Here is a 15,516-nt window from a genome sequence, read left to right as displayed (position 1 = left end):
ACTAAACCATTTAAATAATAAAAGACTACAATAAACAAACGATTTATTATCAAAGCAGGAAAAATCCTGCTGTTAGCTCAAGTGCAGTTTCCAACTTATTCTCTAATTTGTCTTTAGATGAATATTCAGGAAGAAGTAGTGTGTTAAAACATGTCTGAGAAGATGGGAGCCTGTCTGTATCGCAACCGTTTCTCATAATCACAAGTTTTAGTGATACAGACCCTGAGACAGGTATTCTATCATTACCTGTGATGAACTGCAGAAGCTTTTTTCTCTTCTTCTTGTCAAATGCTTCAAATATCTCCCAGAAGTGCACAATCACCGGCGACTCCTCAGTAAACCCAGAGTATGTGGTTGCTGACCGGATCTCTTTGATGTCAAACCCATTCGATCCCATCATTATCTTCTCAAGCTCCTTTGGATTCAGATATACAAGCTTACATTTCTCCATGACAGAGTAAAATCCTTTCTTCAGTGCCTCAAACTGCGGCCTTACAAGAACATCTGTATAAAATTCAGAGTATTTCTCTATAAATAAGCCTATGTTATCCTCAGTCAATCTTATGTTTTCTCCATTCTCAACAAGAGCGTGTATTAGAACATTGCCTTCTTCGTAGTATTCCGAAACAAACCGTAGATCGAGAAAGTCAATTTCCTCCTTAGAGAGCATTCTCAGCTTCTTTAGAGACATAGAAACATCTGGAGATATCTCCTCAAGATCCTCAATCGTTGGTTTCTTTTCAAGTAGCTTCTTGAAAAAAAGCCTGGGAAAAGGAATGCTCAGAACAATGTTGTTGTAGAGTGCTATTGCAATAATCCTACCAACAGCCTCATACTCGCACATATCTTTTGCTCCAGCCTTGATCCAGATCTTGTTTTCAACATGTTCAAACAGCTTATTGTCTTCTCGGATTTCATGACTCAACAGCTGGAAGTATTCCTTGCGTATACCTCCAGAGTCTACTCCTTCTTCGTTTCTAAACGTTGTCCTAAGCTGCTTCCTTGCATCCTGAGGATTTAAATGCTTGAAAATCTCAATACTGTCTCTATATACAGTTTCCCTATCAACTGTAACAAACAGATAAGGATCTATGTGTCCTTCAAAAAGCGATTTGAAGAACGAATCTTGCAGTGAGCTCTTCATTCTATCATTGCTCTCACACTTAATAAGTTCTGCTTTGATGTGCACAGGAAGAATAAACGGAAATTCCAATGCACTCTTGGACTTCGCACGCAGGTGCTTGAATTCCTCACGAAAATCCATCCTTTCACAGAACTCGTAGAGATAAAATCTCTTATGACTTAGGGCTTCAAAATCCTCATTTATGCAGTACAACACACGCAGCACACTTAGCATCTCATTAATTCTTGTGTCTTCCCTGCATTCTGTGCTTACCGATGAGTTCAAGCCATGAGACACTTCATTGACCAGCATTGCAAGATCGGATCTTGTAAGCCTTGGAGGATACACACACATTGTTTTCTTTGTCTTGGCGTGTTTGTTTGTATAACTGCACACAATTCCTTCGCACAAACTCGTTCCCTTCGCCATTTCTTCATACACACATTTTATATTCTGTAAAATGTTGCATAAAACCGTGTAATTTATGCTTCCAAGCTTCCAATGCTTGTTAAACATTCCATACATTCTTAAAATAATCATTCCGAGCGTAAACTGAGGCGCTTCTTCATACTTCCTAACAAGCAATTGAAATACAGCTCCAATAAGGTAAATATCCTCAGCAGAAGCTGCATTTTTATTCGAAAGCAGCTCACAAATCGAATGATCTGCTCCTTCAGGTATACAAAGCTCCTCTTCAATCATCTCGTCTATTTTTATGCATCCAAACTCGTTCATGCACGCTCCTTCATCACAACACTCCTTTTCAGAAGCTCCATAATCATCTGCTTCTTCATCACTTTCCATCACATTGCACATCATTCTATTTGGTTCATGCTTGCATTTAATCTTACTTGATTCATGCTTGCATTTTCCATAGCATTTACAAACACCCAGCAACAACTCATTATCCCCTGCATTATTACTTCCAAACTGAACATGTTTCCTAGATCCTACAACCTTCAAACACACAAAAAAGAAAAAAATCAGAACCTTGCTCTTTTTTCTCAGTAAATCATCCTCTACATATCGATCAGCTACTCTATCCATATTCTTACATAGAAACAATTCTCCATATTCAGATAGTGTTTCAGATACTCTCTCCACAAGCTCATCCTCAAGCTTTGCATTGCAAAACACTCCGCCACAAACAGCATTCTCGCATCCATTTACAAGCTGCTGTCTATACTCCTCTTGAAGATGTAAGCTCATGTGCCTTAGGGATCCTACACGTCTAAATATATACTGTGCTCTCCCTTTCCATATTTTCAAAAAGGAGGTCAATTAAATTGTCTTGCAAGCATAAAAGGAGTGAAAGCAGTTGCAGCAGTCACTTCATTTGAACAGCCTAAACCTCTTGAGATACTCTACTGTCTGTTTAATTTCGTGCCTGTTGTATGGACGTGTGGATATACATGTTGTAATGTTTTCAGGATGTTCTATCCACACTGTGTGATCAATATTATGTGTCAAGAAATGTTCTAGTATTCCATCAATGTCACTTTGCTCGATCTAAATTACACTGGTTAAATTAGCATTACACTTACTCTTAAAATAATTTTTTTCATTGATCCAATATCAGCAACATACATGACGGTGTCTGCACATCTTCTATATGTTTCTATAGAACACACGCTTGAATGACATGCCTGTGCAATCAATGCGCCGGTAGAGAATCCTTTCAAGTCACCTCTTAGCAGAATGTATTGTGCAATATCCATTGGGGTTAAGCAGATGCACATGCAAACATTTGGTGTTTACAAATCGTTTACTTGATGCAATGAGTGCCAACAGTCTGTGATTTGCAATTGCTGCATAGGCAGCTAGTACACACTCGCATTGGTTGTTTGGATATAAAAAGTAACGGAGATCATCCCCTGTGATGAAGGAGAGCGTAAAAAACACCGGAAGGCTGTATGTAATGAAAACTGTTGTTCTCAAGTATGTTCTTGGATCTCCAGTTGTGAGGGTTATGATACTGCCAGTGGTGTTGCTGATGCTAGTTGTTGCATATGGCGACATTACTGTGCAGCAGATTCTAGCAGATATACAGGATGAGACAAAAGACACACATTCAAACAGCAATCAGAACATTAAGGCATATGTGCTTGTTGCATTAACATCGTATGCATTTGGGCTTGTGTCGTTAATGATTATGTCTAGCTATGTGGAGACGATATGCAGGGTTTACATTGTTGATCAATACCGGGATCACATCTCAATGTCGTTTCCGGACTTCAAGCGCCTTGGAGTTGGAAACATGATTTCATTTATGAACAGAAAGGTGGGATCGCTACGGGATGTCCTTGAATCGATAGTGAAGTATTTTATCATAGGAGTGTGCTACATAACGATGACAATGATGAAGATTGGATCGAAGCTTGAATGGTATTATATGATGCTCATGATTATTGTGTCTGTGATATATGGAGTGTCTGTGTTTTTTGTGAACTACTACAGAAGCATTATCCGGCCAAAGCTGAACAGGGAGATTGATCTGTCAAGAAGGAAGGTTTATAACAACTTGATGAATCACGATATAATCAAGTCGTACAACAACGAGGAAGAAGAGGCGAATGATCTGCACAGGTCGATGGAGATGCTGACTAAGTACGCAAAGATGTTCTGGGGATGGCATCAGGTGGGCAACTTTGTTGGAGAGAACATATTTACTGTTGCGATGTTTGCGATTACGATGTACTTTGCAATGGGGGAGGCAAGCAAGATTAAGTCTAAGGATTATATGCTAATGATTTCACTGAGCAATCAGCTGAGGATATATTGTGTGGAGATCAGCAATAGCTTTGGATCGATACTAATGAACCTGACGAACATAGCACAGACGAGAAGCGAAGAGGAAAAGCCCGACATGCAAGAGTATGGATACTACAAGGATTGTCTTGAGACATCTATTCAGATAGTTGATGCAAATGTGTGTGTTGATGGAAAGAAGCTTGTTGAAGGATTGAATATGGAGATACGGATGGGAGAGAAGATTGGAATTACAGGGGGGAATGGAAGTGGTAAGACGTCGTTTGCAAGGGCGTTGCTGGGGTTTTTCGATTATTCAGGAAGTATTCTTGTGGATGGGGTGGAATTGAGGACTCTTAGCAAGAAGGGATTGAGGAGAATGATATCTTATTCACCACAAGAGCTGCAACTGTTTGATGACACTGTTATGAACAACATTAATGACGGGAATCTTGAGATGGGCAGAGAAGAGATTGTTGAGCATTGCAAGATGTATGGAGTTGATGAGATGTTTCAGAGTTTTGAGAAAGGATATGACACGTTTGTTGGAATGGGTGGAAAGAGACTGAGTGGTGGGCAGAAGCAAAGAGTAAGCCTGATGCGAGCAGTTGTGAAGGATGCATCTGTGTATGTTTTTGATCAGATGACATCACATCTTGATAAAGAAACAGAGATAAATCTTGTGGACATGATCATGAAGAACCTTGCAGACAAGACGGTGATAATGATTATGCAGAATGCAGATGTGTTTGAGAAGTTCGACAGGATATATAGATTTACATCGCCAGAGGGCCACTGATGAATTGTTTGTTATTGATAAGAGTTATAGCCTAGCAAGAGAGGAGATGAGAGTACCCCTTGTGCTATGAATTTGAGTGGGAGTGTTTTTGAGGAGAATGTAGAGATGAAGTTGAAGAGTATATGTAATGCGGATTGTGATTGTAAGGATTTTATTGTTTACCAGGGCACTTTATATTGCCTGACGAGTAGAAACACGATTTTTGTGCCATCTGAGAGGGAAGAGTATGAATTTTATGGTGAGATGTACAGAATGTTTGCTTATGAGCATTACATATACCTGGTGTTTAGGTGTTCAAGAGTTTTTGTTTTTGACGTTGTTTGCAGGGAAGTTGTATGCAAGATGAGTGGAAGAGGTTCAAGAGTAGTCAAGGCGGTTGTTGATGGAAGTATGCTTTACATGCTATGTGAACAAGGGAAGATGCATATGATGTCTATTAAGGACATGAAGTGTGTTGAGGATGAAAGATATGATGATATGAGCACGAATAGAAACATTATTGTGAACTTTACTGTGTATGAGTCGATGATACTCTGTGCAACAGCGAGTGGAGAGATTCTGAGTGATGGCAGAGCTGTTATTAAGGTGATTGATGGGATTGATGGGATGACCTTGTGCGGAGAGTATTTGTATGTTGCTAGTGGAAGTGGACGCTTGCTGAAGTACGATGTGAATAAATGGAGACTTGTTCAGAGGATTGATGGAGCAAAGGTGGATGTGGTTGGAGATGACTTTATGGTGATTGGAGATGCAATAGCGGATCTTCGGATGATGAGGATGATAAGGATGCCAGTGAGTATAAGAAGGATGATCAGGACTGGTGGAGAAATATATATGCAGACGCAATCTGAGATCGGTGTCTGGGAGGTTATTAAAGGAAGTTAGTATGAATGTTTTTGAGTGATTTTTTTACTGGAGTAAGGCCTTCGAAATGGTGAATCCGAAGTTCAAGAAGCAGCATGGACAGCACATACTGAAGAATCTTGGAGTGGTTGACACGGTGATTGAGAGAGCAAGGATTAAACCCACAGATACAGTGCTAGAGATTGGAGGAGGGACTGGGAATCTTACGATGAAGCTGCTTCAGAAGGCAAAGAAGGTGATATGTTATGAAATAGATCCCAGGCTTGCAGCTGAGCTTGTGAAGAAGGTGAATGCCACTCCTGGGATGGCACAGAAGTTCCAGCTGTTTGTTGGAGATGCATTGAAGCATGACTTTCCACATTTTGACTTGTGCATTACTAATCTTCCATATCAGATTAGTAGTCCATTTGTATTCAAGTTGCTGAGATATGACTTCAAATGTGCGTTTGTGATGTTCCAGAGGGAGTTTGCAGAGCGATTGGTTGCACGGCCTGGGAGTTCTTCATACTGTAGATTGTCTGTTGGAGTGCAGATGCTTGCACAGGTGGATCATGTAATCAAAGTGTCTAAAAATAGCTTTGTTCCGCCACCAAAAGTGGAGTCGAGTTTTGTAAGGATTGAGCCAAAGACACCAAAACCTCCGATTGAGTTTGAAGAGTTTGACCGATTTCTGAAGATATGCTTTCTTAGGAAGAACAAGACGCTCAAGGCAAACTTCAAGGCATCGAATCTCGTTTCGATGATAAAGAGAAATGAAGGAATGGAAAATACATCACCAGATGAAGTATTTGAAAGCGTATTGAGTAAGGCAGGGTTGTGTGGAGTCAGAGCAGCAAAGATGGACGTGGAGGATTTCCTTGCGCTAATGCTTGAGTTTAGGAAAGTGGGAATATTTTTCTGAAGAGCTACGTTTGCTTTGCTAACGATATGAATGAGACATTGGTATACACAATAAATATTCATACTAAGAGTCTAGAGATTGTATCTGGATAAAATAAATTGAGAAGTTTGGTCTGTGCAAGATTAATAAACAAATAAGCTAGAAGATTGTATGCAGGGATAATGTTTATGTGTGAGTATACGTTACAAAAGAATAATTGATCGTGTTTTTGAATCCCCGGTATTTAATGAGGTTAAAAAATGCTCCCGGCGAGATTCGAACTCGCGGCCTTGGCATATCCTAGCGTTATGCCCAATTCTTTTGTACAGCCTTTCAGCATATAAGTACCACGCTCTAACCAGCTGAGCTACGGGAGCCTATTTGCTGAAACCAAACAACTGCAATTACTACACCATAATAAACATAACGCAAAGGGCGAAAACTAATGAATTACATGCACATGAACAAACACTACTGTTGATATTGAATTGATGAGAAGCTCATTATATACGATTCAATGCATTTGAATCAAATATGTTGTATTGAATTTCGGTATTTCTATGCATTACAAGCATCTGTTCCATTCAGGTTTATACAGACGTTATATTCAAATGGGTCCATAACATCGAAAAAAATTGCACCCTTCAAATGGCACAAGCTGAAATAAAGATTCCAGAGGCATTTGTCGATCTGTTGATACGCAGTCACGGACATCTTGGAGGAGTGAAGGCAACAGAGAACTTCGATAGGTATGTTTATGGAACAAGAGAACGCGACAACATCAAGATCATTGCTATAAATGCGATGTGGGAGAAGCTAATTCTTGCAGCAAGGGTATTTTGCAGCTTGAGCTATCCGTCCGATGTTGCTGTGTTGTCCACAAAGGCGTTTGGCAGGAAGCCTGTGATGAAGTTCTGCCAGGCTGTAGGTGCGACAGCGATTACGGGAAGATTTGTTCCTGGATCGTTTACGAACTCTGTGGTGAAGAGGAAGTATAATCCAAGGATACTGATCGTTTCTGATGCATATGCAGATAAGCAGGCGATAGCAGAGTCATTTCACTGCAATCTGCCAATTATTGCATTTACAAGCACAGACAACTCTCTGCGTGGGGTTGAAGTTGCGATTCCGATGAACAACAGGTCGCCTAATGCAATAGGAACAGGGTTTTTTATTCTTTCGCGACTGATTAATTATATGAAGACAGGGGCTGAGCTTGATCGGGACATGAAGGAGGTGGAACTGTTTTTCTTTAGAGATAGTGTTGAGCTTGAGCAGCTTGCAGAGGAGCAGAATCTTGTGGATGCGCCTGAAGGTGCAATGCAAGGTGGAAGCGATGCAATGTCAGGAAGGATGCCTGAGGAGTGGAATGGATTCTAACTGTTCTAGTATTAAAAGCATCCAATTAACTTTGTTTTGTAGTATTGTATAATTGTTATTAAGAGAGTCCCTGAATGAGAAGTATCCATGTGAGTCAGCTGAGGGCAGGATCGTTCAGTTTGGAAAGCTTGGTCGATGAAATGGTTGTTATTGAGGAAGAAAGCCTCAAGCAGACACGTGAAGGCCTTGTGGATGTTCTGAAGGATCTAGAGGGAATCCGTGAAGGGTTGCTGTTTAAGAGGGAAAGGCTTGGGCAGAAGATAAGATCGATTGAGGAAGGAGTAAAATTAGACAAGATTGATGAGTTGGTGGCAGAGATAAATGGATTGAGCATGGAGCCGCTTGGGACATCGAGAGAGATTCTTGAGAGGAATAGAGAGATATTGAACCTGAAAGAGATTAGAAGGGCTGTGCAATATGCAGTAGAGATTGGAAAGGGAAACTTTTCTGTTATTGAAGGACTTTGCACAAGCGATGATGAACAAGACTGGAGATTCCTATGCTTCTTGCTTGCTAACATTGGAGATGTAGGAGAAGGAAGCCAGGAGATTCTAAGGTACAATAAGGTAGTTGAGGAGAAGATGCTTGAAGTGTTTGAAGAAGGGAGAAAGAGCAATAACAAGACAGCCATGAGATCTGCATACAATGCACTGGAAGAAATGGACAAAGGCATTTCGCTCATAAATGTGTATTTGTATTCTTTTGAGTTATTTAAAAAGCCAGTTAGCATGAAATGCAATGAAGAGGATGTGCTTGATCTTGACTTTTATGTGGGTGAAGGCAACATGTTCACAAGTCTTGTTGACATGGCCAGAGAAACGTATGAAAATGACTTCCGGAATCTTGAGGAGATATTCCCAAACACTAAAAAGGCATACGGCGTGATTCACAAGAAAGTGTATGAGGATGTTTTATACAAAGGGCTTCGTGATTGGCTTGACGGATTGAGTCCATGCATGTTTTTGCTAAGTCTTGAGGGATGCTGTAAGAACATAAAGGTTCTTGGATCTGTGATTGAGGAGATTGATAGTAAGTTTGATAGCGAGCGCGCCATGCAGGATCTTATTTCTCAATATGTTACATGTGCGATTGAGAACGAAAAGCGTGTGTTTGATGAGATTTACGAGGCGATTGTAAAGAAGAAGAGATGTAGGATCACATATATTGTTCTTGGCACAGAAGTTGGCATGAGCGACGATCTTATTTTTGGATTTAAGCAGCTGCTGGATGTGATGAGCTTTGCATTTGAGAGAGCCAACAGACTGTATGGAGAGGTTGGAAAGGATGATCTTGAGGAGTACTTCTCAAGACGAATGGGTGAGTTTGTAGGAGTGGTGTACGGATCGATCAAAGAGAAGCTGAAGGCTGTGAAGATATTGAAGTACATGTATCTTGTGAGTAAGAAGTACTTTGCAGACAGGTTTTGGAAGTTGAAGACATTCCGTAGTAGAATTGATGAGAATCTCAATGAGGCTTTTGAAGAGCATATCAGGAGCTGTAGAATAAGAATTGGAGCCAGGATTAAGGAGGAAAGGTTTGTTGAGAAAGGAAGGAGTATTAGAGTGATTGAGATAGCAAGATATGAGTTTGACAAGGCATCTGAAATGTCCATAAAGGGAAAGCACTACAGAGTATTGGTGGGGAAGGTTTTATATTCAGTATATCATTTTTTGTATAATCAGGTTGTACAAATGGTTTTTGATGAATTACAATCCGCAAATGTTGTGGAGTATGTCTCAGACATTATTGAGTTTGCGATGGGCATTGGATGTGTTGAGGCTGTGCCTCGACTTGGATACCTGAAAGACCTGTGTATGCTTATTGCAGTGCCTAGAGATGGGCTTGAATCACTATATGAAACTCTTCTTGGCAGAGTATCAGAAAGTGAAATGCAACGAATCTTGAGGTGTAGAAAGGATAGAGGCCATGTAAACAGCAAAACAAACATTATGGAAATGGATATGGGTGATAGGGATGAAGACACTGATTGATTACAATTTGATATGTATCTATATTCCAAAATGTTCAATGATTGTGAAATGTTTATTTTATTGCATGTTTGTCTATTCAATTCCAAAATGCTCGATGATTGTCTATTCAATTCCAAAAAGTAATCTTGTAATAAAGTTCTGTTTTGTAATTTCAGACGTCTGCAGACTTGCCTTTGCAGCAAAAATAATCTTTGTCCAAATAGAAACGTCTCTGTATCTGAGCTGTACATATGGATGTGAATCTAGAATCACGAGACTGTACATACTGCATTGCGATGTGTCAACAAATACAAAGTCAATGAAGTTCTTTGAAAACTCTAATAATTCCAGAAACATCCTTAAGAGCACAGAAATAACATGAAAGCACATGATGTTAAGCATGATCAAAAGACAAAATGAAAAAACAAGCACAGACATGAATATCTGGTCTGTGTTGAGCATTACTGAATCAGTTCGCTTCTTGAGTGGGTTATAGCTGCAGTTATTGAACAATTGAATTGCATCCACCAAGAGACTCATAAGTCCTCTATATACAGACGACAATACAAAAACATAGAATGAGATTGGCATTTTGTATATTCCTGCCACAAACACAAGTGGCGATCCTGTGAGCATCAATCCTTTCTGAATATTGCAGCATATTTTGAGAAATTCGCCAAATGTTCTTTTTATGCTCATGCCTTTCTGTGCAACTACCGAAAGCTGCATTACATAATCTGATGCATATGCTGGAGCCTTTGAAAGTACTAGGATAATTTGAGTTCTGAAGACATGCAGTATGACTGGGATTACAAAGCTGCATATACGTCTTTTATTCAGAGCAAATATTTTTTCTGTACTTCTGTGAATCTGATTGTTAGACATACTACTGAGCATGTGCCTTGAAGCAACAAAAAAGTCGTGTTTATCCAGCACTGGCGAAATCTCAATAAATTTAACATTCTCATCAACACAATACACACTCTCCAGATACACTATTTCTCCACTCTTGACTTTGGCAACTATTTCATTGGATTCAATGAAGGTGGTATCAGCCTCCTTCCGAACAACAGTATCGCATCCATTGCTACACCATGGAGAATTGAGCACAAGGCATCGTCCTCCAATAACCTGTTGATTCACCTTAGTTTTGCCTGTATTCAAAAACACCACATATTGTATCCTCATTACAAGCCACACGCTCAGATCAAAATATCAACTCATCCCAATCAACACTTTATTAAAATTACGACCCATTCATCCTGATTCCATTCTCAATTCTGTTTCTCCTCAGGTCCTTGAGTGCAATTACTGCCTTCGCAAGCTCAGAAACATAGCAATACGACAAACTCTCATCAAGAGATCTATCAAGTCTTGGTGCCGCATAAACAATCTCTTGGCAAAGACCAATAATCTCTTGGCTCATGCAAATCTTACCTTCAACAACATCTTCAAGATACTGGCCTATTTCATCCAGAACATCTCCATACACCACAAGAGACTCTTTTATCTCCGCAATCTTTGCTGCTGTCGATCCACTCGCCTCTTCTCGGATGTCCCGAATAAGATGCTCAACACCAATCTCCTCGGCTTCCTCGGCTTCTATGCTACAATTCACATGCATAAACTCCTCTTGCTCATCTAACTTGAATGCCTGTACAGGCAAATCACTTCCTTCCTGATGCACATTGATAATAACAAGAAACGGATCAGGCGCAAACCTCATCAGTGACCTCGATATTTCCAGGTCGTTTCCATACATCTTTGGCCCCGTGTGATACCATCCAATAATCTTCAGCTTGTGATTCACCTTATGGAATAAATCAAACATACTCATTATGTAAGACGTATCAATAAACCATCCCGTCTTATCTTCCTCAAAAATACAAGCAAAACTCTCTGTAATGTGAATCCCATCCTCATCATTGCCCAGCAGAATCCCTGCAACCCTCTTCGTTCCCTTCCTCTTGTAATGATCAACTGCAGAGAGCAGCACTAGTGGATGCACTACCACACACACATCACTCATCAATGGGTACCTTCAAAATCTAAAAAAACTATAAACAAACAAATGCATCTAAACAAGCCAATGCCCATTCTACATCCACTCTACAAAACTTCCATTCATTCATTTATTCTTCATCTTCCTTTCCCTCCTATTCTTCTTTTCTGCCTCTCTATCAATCGCAAGCTTGCAGATCATTCCCATCGATCCTAGCACAAGAATGAGCGACCCAAACGAAAGCAATGGCGAATCACTCCCAGACAGTCTTCCTACCGCATGAACAACCAGTGGTGATACAAACATCACGCCTACACAGATAAACAACTTTGTGTAGAACCTTCGTTTCTCTGCAATCATTTCACTTTAGGGCTTCTTTCTATTCTTTCCTTTGTTCCATGATGACTTTCTTTATCAACCCTTCAAATACATCATTCATGCATCCTCCTCAGTCTCCTGATACTCCATTAAACAATTCTTTCGTCATTCCAGGCTCTGTTTCAATAAATTCAGCAACTGCTCTACTTACTGCATCAGCTAGTCTAAACTCATGATCTCCAAATAAACATCTAATTCCACTATACTTACTTCCAATCTTCTGTAACACTAAGTAATGAATTCTACATTTGTTTCCTTTTACTACCCTTTCAGCAAATGCTGCATTCTTGCCAAGAACCTTTCTTATCATCTTTATAAAGCCATTAGGAATATCAAGCAAACCCTCCATATCACTATCACACACAAGGAGTGCTATGGAAATCATTTCAGAAATCATTCTTCTTCTCTTATCAAGTGCATGCTTCAGATTTATACTGTTTTTCATTCCACAATAGATTGCATGCTTCAAGCGCCACTTCAGTTCATCACACATCACTTCAGTAACTACAAGCTTTATTATACTAATGTATTCATTAATTACAGATACTCCATCTCCATCAACCACATCAATCAAGTTGTTCATACCACTCAATACAAGCATATCTAGGCTAGCATTTGCTTTCTCCTCAGCTTCACATTCGTCAAAATACTTCATTAAAACAGCACTAGCATATCTCCACAATTCCACAGATTCCTTTTTCACTGCATTTGCATGTGCCATACTTCGATCACATAATAAAGTCCTTTTTAGCATATCCACAACTGCATTGTCTACAGTCACATTCTTTAAATATGTTCTATCCAATCCTCCATTTTGCAATCCAAGAAGCATTACAATTGCTCTTGTACAAGCATCATTCATATCTGCCTTTCCATGGCATGCAATGCATTCTAAAGTGTAAGCAAGTTTCGTTCTGATATTCGCTATTCTTCTTCTATTCACTTCAGGAATTTCATCTGCATGCTCCAACTCATGAAAAGCCTCATTGATCTTCCACATATACTTGCCCATTGTAACACTCATTCGAACAGCTCCTTCTATTGCTTTCGTCATCTCCTCAATCCTTTCACAATGATGCATTATTATGCTTCTACATCTCTTAATGGCCACTCTTCTCAACTCTGCTATAATAAATTCTTTTTCATGTACATCTAGAGCATCACTAAACCTACTCTTATCAACTATTCTCAATATAACACATTCATAATACTTTTCAATCGCATTCTTACTCTTATTAATAATATAACCTGAATTAATGTTGGAATATCCATTTATGGTTTCTTCAATCATTTCATACTCAATATGCTCATTAGCATCATTATTTTCAACACACTTTTCCATGTCAGTGCCATTAAATGCAGTCAGTCTCTCACAAAACAATCTACTAAATTCCCTCTTCCCCTTTTCACCCAGAAATATTTTCTCATTATTATCAAATAGTTCATCATCATTCATGATATCTTCATAATACACAAAGAAAAAAAAACTTCTCAGGATATCTCCAAATTCAACATATTTCATCTGTTCATTCTTAATATATTCATCTTTATGATTTTCATCTATATTCTTGATATCATCTTGTACATTCAATCTGCCAATTTCGATTGCATCTTTTCTATTCTTCATGTTATCTTGTGCATTCACTTTGTTGATTCCTGATGGATCTTTTACATTCTTCATGTTATCTTTGATATTGGTCAACACATTCAATATGCATATGTCCCATCTCTCACGCTGTTCATTGCATCTAGCAATATATCTGGAAATCACATGAATCACATAGCTCTTCAAATTCACAATCTTCTTCAAGCCACTATCACTCATACACAAGCTACAATCTGCATATTCTATTCTTTCTGGCCAGTACATGCAAACAATCCTTTCCACTCTTTTGTCATAATACGAATTGTAACTATTCATACTTTTATAGAATCCAAAAAACTCTCGAATAGTTGCAATACTCAAATCAATCTTAGTCAATTCATCAATCATCTGATCACCAGGCGAATTGTGTGCGTTTATACATAGTCCAAATCTCAGCTCATCACGCAGTATACACAAATCTTTCATCTCATATTCATTCAGTCCGCATGATTTTTCCAGTGATCCTGCACACTCAAGAATATCTCGGATAGCTCCAAGATACAGGCATTCGCTGCAATCTGCACATCTGCTATTCAAGATACAGAATTCAGTCTGTTTCAACTCAGAAAGATCAACAAATCCACATCCAATCACTTGCTTTTGCATCCAGGCATTCCCATCTATACAATCACATCTCTTCTGCATCACATAATTTGCTACTTCTCTCTTTCTATCAAAATATCTCTGCATCATCACTACACTTCGTACTCCAATCATTATGGAACATATCAAAACAGTTAAAAACACAAATATTCTGGATTTATTCATGTTCAGCATAACTGCCATTCAAACACGCCAAGGGTACAATTTTCATTCCATCAAACGCTCTCACTTAACAAAATCTCTCTATTCACCATTATTAGTTGTTAACTATTGCTAGTTATTCACCATTATTAACTCTAACTATCTCATCTCATACTGATCCTTCAAAAAAAGGCATCGTAGTCGCTTTCTCTTTCATCTACTTCGTGCTGTATATCATCAACTGTCTGAAGTGACAGCTTCTGCATCATCGAGCTCTGGCTAGGTGCCTGAAGTGCCTGATCTCCAGATCTCTTGAGTCTGGCAAGCTCGTTTCCCAAAAACACATCCATTTCATTTCCAAAGCCAAGCACTCCTGGATTCTGCCCGGCTCCACCAAGATCATCAATGCTTGTTCTAAACACCCGTGATAGAACCTCCATCAATCCATTCATCATTCTCTCCTGCCTCTCTATTTTCTCCTTGCATACTGATAACTCCGCATAGAGCTCCTGGTTCTGCGAATACAAGCACTCAACTATCTCCTTCATAGATGCACTTCCAACACTCGCCTTCATGTCGTTTGCCTTCTTTCTTCGTATAAGCCTCAGTGACTCATCAAGTCCAAGCAAATCCTCCCTTCCCTTCCTGAAGTTGCTGTTGTAATAGATGTCCTCTTCCTCAATGTCCTTCGACTTCACAAATCCATAGCTATTCAGCATGCGAATAAACGTTCCAAACTCCCTCGTCTTCGATATAAGAGGCAACGTCTCCTTAATAAATACATCCCTATCGAAAATATGGATCTTGAGCCCGTCTGGCGTCCAGCAGATCCCTCTATACTTGTCATCATCAACAACCCTGTACAGCTTCACTATGAACTTTGGTATTACGTCAAAGTTGAAATTTGCCTTTATCTTGTCCATCTAGAAATCAGGCCATGTAACAGGCCGTTTTTAATGCATCGCACTTATTAAAGGAGTTGT

At 39.4% G+C, this 15,516-nt stretch overlaps 12 protein-coding genes across 12 annotated transcripts; 5 read left to right on the top strand and 7 right to left on the bottom strand.

Annotated features, from left to right (window-relative positions):
- Nucleotides 1-49: 49 nt before the first annotated feature.
- M896_040960 (E3 ubiquitin-protein ligase) lies at nucleotides 50-2,332 on the bottom strand (the record flags this gene model as incomplete). The annotated part of the gene is made up of 1 exon (XM_014708456.1): nucleotides 50-2,332. The coding sequence occupies one exon, from the start codon at nucleotides 2,330-2,332 to the stop codon at nucleotides 50-52; it is 2,283 nt and encodes a 760-aa protein (XP_014563942.1).
- Nucleotides 2,333-2,455: 123 nt separating this feature from the next.
- On the bottom strand, nucleotides 2,456-2,841 carry M896_040950 (uncharacterized protein; the record flags this gene model as incomplete). The annotated part of the gene is made up of 2 exons (XM_014708455.1): nucleotides 2,456-2,632; nucleotides 2,668-2,841. The coding sequence occupies 2 exons, from the start codon at nucleotides 2,839-2,841 to the stop codon at nucleotides 2,456-2,458; spliced, it is 351 nt and encodes a 116-aa protein (XP_014563941.1).
- A 161-nt stretch (nucleotides 2,842-3,002) lies between these two features.
- M896_040940 (MdlB-type ABC transporter) lies at nucleotides 3,003-4,670 on the top strand (the record flags this gene model as incomplete). Its single annotated transcript, XM_014708454.1, has 1 exon — nucleotides 3,003-4,670. The coding sequence occupies one exon, from the start codon at nucleotides 3,003-3,005 to the stop codon at nucleotides 4,668-4,670; it is 1,668 nt and encodes a 555-aa protein (XP_014563940.1).
- Nucleotides 4,671-4,736: 66 nt separating this feature from the next.
- M896_040930 (uncharacterized protein) lies at nucleotides 4,737-5,555 on the top strand (the record flags this gene model as incomplete). Its single annotated transcript, XM_014708453.1, has 1 exon — nucleotides 4,737-5,555. The coding sequence occupies one exon, from the start codon at nucleotides 4,737-4,739 to the stop codon at nucleotides 5,553-5,555; it is 819 nt and encodes a 272-aa protein (XP_014563939.1).
- Nucleotides 5,556-5,601: 46 nt separating this feature from the next.
- On the top strand, nucleotides 5,602-6,435 carry M896_040920 (dimethyladenosine transferase; the record flags this gene model as incomplete). The annotated part of the gene is made up of 1 exon (XM_014708452.1): nucleotides 5,602-6,435. The coding sequence occupies one exon, from the start codon at nucleotides 5,602-5,604 to the stop codon at nucleotides 6,433-6,435; it is 834 nt and encodes a 277-aa protein (XP_014563938.1).
- A 627-nt stretch (nucleotides 6,436-7,062) lies between these two features.
- Nucleotides 7,063-7,794, top strand: M896_040900 (ribosomal protein SA; the record flags this gene model as incomplete). Its single annotated transcript, XM_014708451.1, has 1 exon — nucleotides 7,063-7,794. The coding sequence occupies one exon, from the start codon at nucleotides 7,063-7,065 to the stop codon at nucleotides 7,792-7,794; it is 732 nt and encodes a 243-aa protein (XP_014563937.1).
- A 74-nt stretch (nucleotides 7,795-7,868) lies between these two features.
- M896_040890 (uncharacterized protein) lies at nucleotides 7,869-9,785 on the top strand (the record flags this gene model as incomplete). Its single annotated transcript, XM_014708450.1, has 1 exon — nucleotides 7,869-9,785. The coding sequence occupies one exon, from the start codon at nucleotides 7,869-7,871 to the stop codon at nucleotides 9,783-9,785; it is 1,917 nt and encodes a 638-aa protein (XP_014563936.1).
- Nucleotides 9,786-9,887: 102 nt separating this feature from the next.
- Nucleotides 9,888-10,952, bottom strand: M896_040880 (uncharacterized protein; the record flags this gene model as incomplete). Its single annotated transcript, XM_014708449.1, has 1 exon — nucleotides 9,888-10,952. One exon carries the CDS (start codon nucleotides 10,950-10,952, stop codon nucleotides 9,888-9,890), a length of 1,065 nt encoding a protein of 354 aa, XP_014563935.1.
- Nucleotides 10,953-11,010: 58 nt separating this feature from the next.
- Nucleotides 11,011-11,793, bottom strand: M896_040870 (non-ATPase subunit 7 of 26S proteasome; the record flags this gene model as incomplete). Its single annotated transcript, XM_014708448.1, has 1 exon — nucleotides 11,011-11,793. The coding sequence occupies one exon, from the start codon at nucleotides 11,791-11,793 to the stop codon at nucleotides 11,011-11,013; it is 783 nt and encodes a 260-aa protein (XP_014563934.1).
- Nucleotides 11,794-11,892: 99 nt separating this feature from the next.
- M896_040860 (uncharacterized protein) lies at nucleotides 11,893-12,126 on the bottom strand (the record flags this gene model as incomplete). The annotated part of the gene is made up of 1 exon (XM_014708447.1): nucleotides 11,893-12,126. The coding sequence occupies one exon, from the start codon at nucleotides 12,124-12,126 to the stop codon at nucleotides 11,893-11,895; it is 234 nt and encodes a 77-aa protein (XP_014563933.1).
- Nucleotides 12,127-12,214: 88 nt separating this feature from the next.
- On the bottom strand, nucleotides 12,215-14,566 carry M896_040850 (uncharacterized protein; the record flags this gene model as incomplete). Its single annotated transcript, XM_014708446.1, has 1 exon — nucleotides 12,215-14,566. One exon carries the CDS (start codon nucleotides 14,564-14,566, stop codon nucleotides 12,215-12,217), a length of 2,352 nt encoding a protein of 783 aa, XP_014563932.1.
- Nucleotides 14,567-14,715: 149 nt separating this feature from the next.
- On the bottom strand, nucleotides 14,716-15,456 carry M896_040840 (heat shock transcription factor; the record flags this gene model as incomplete). The annotated part of the gene is made up of 1 exon (XM_014708445.1): nucleotides 14,716-15,456. The coding sequence occupies one exon, from the start codon at nucleotides 15,454-15,456 to the stop codon at nucleotides 14,716-14,718; it is 741 nt and encodes a 246-aa protein (XP_014563931.1).
- Nucleotides 15,457-15,516: the final 60 nt, after the last annotated feature.

This window comes from Ordospora colligata (assembly GCF_000803265.1).
Source record: "Ordospora colligata OC4 chromosome Unknown contig_04, whole genome shotgun sequence".
Classification (NCBI taxonomy): domain Eukaryota; kingdom Fungi; phylum Microsporidia; family Ordosporidae; genus Ordospora; species Ordospora colligata.
This window is presented reverse-complemented; position numbering and strand designations above follow the sequence as displayed.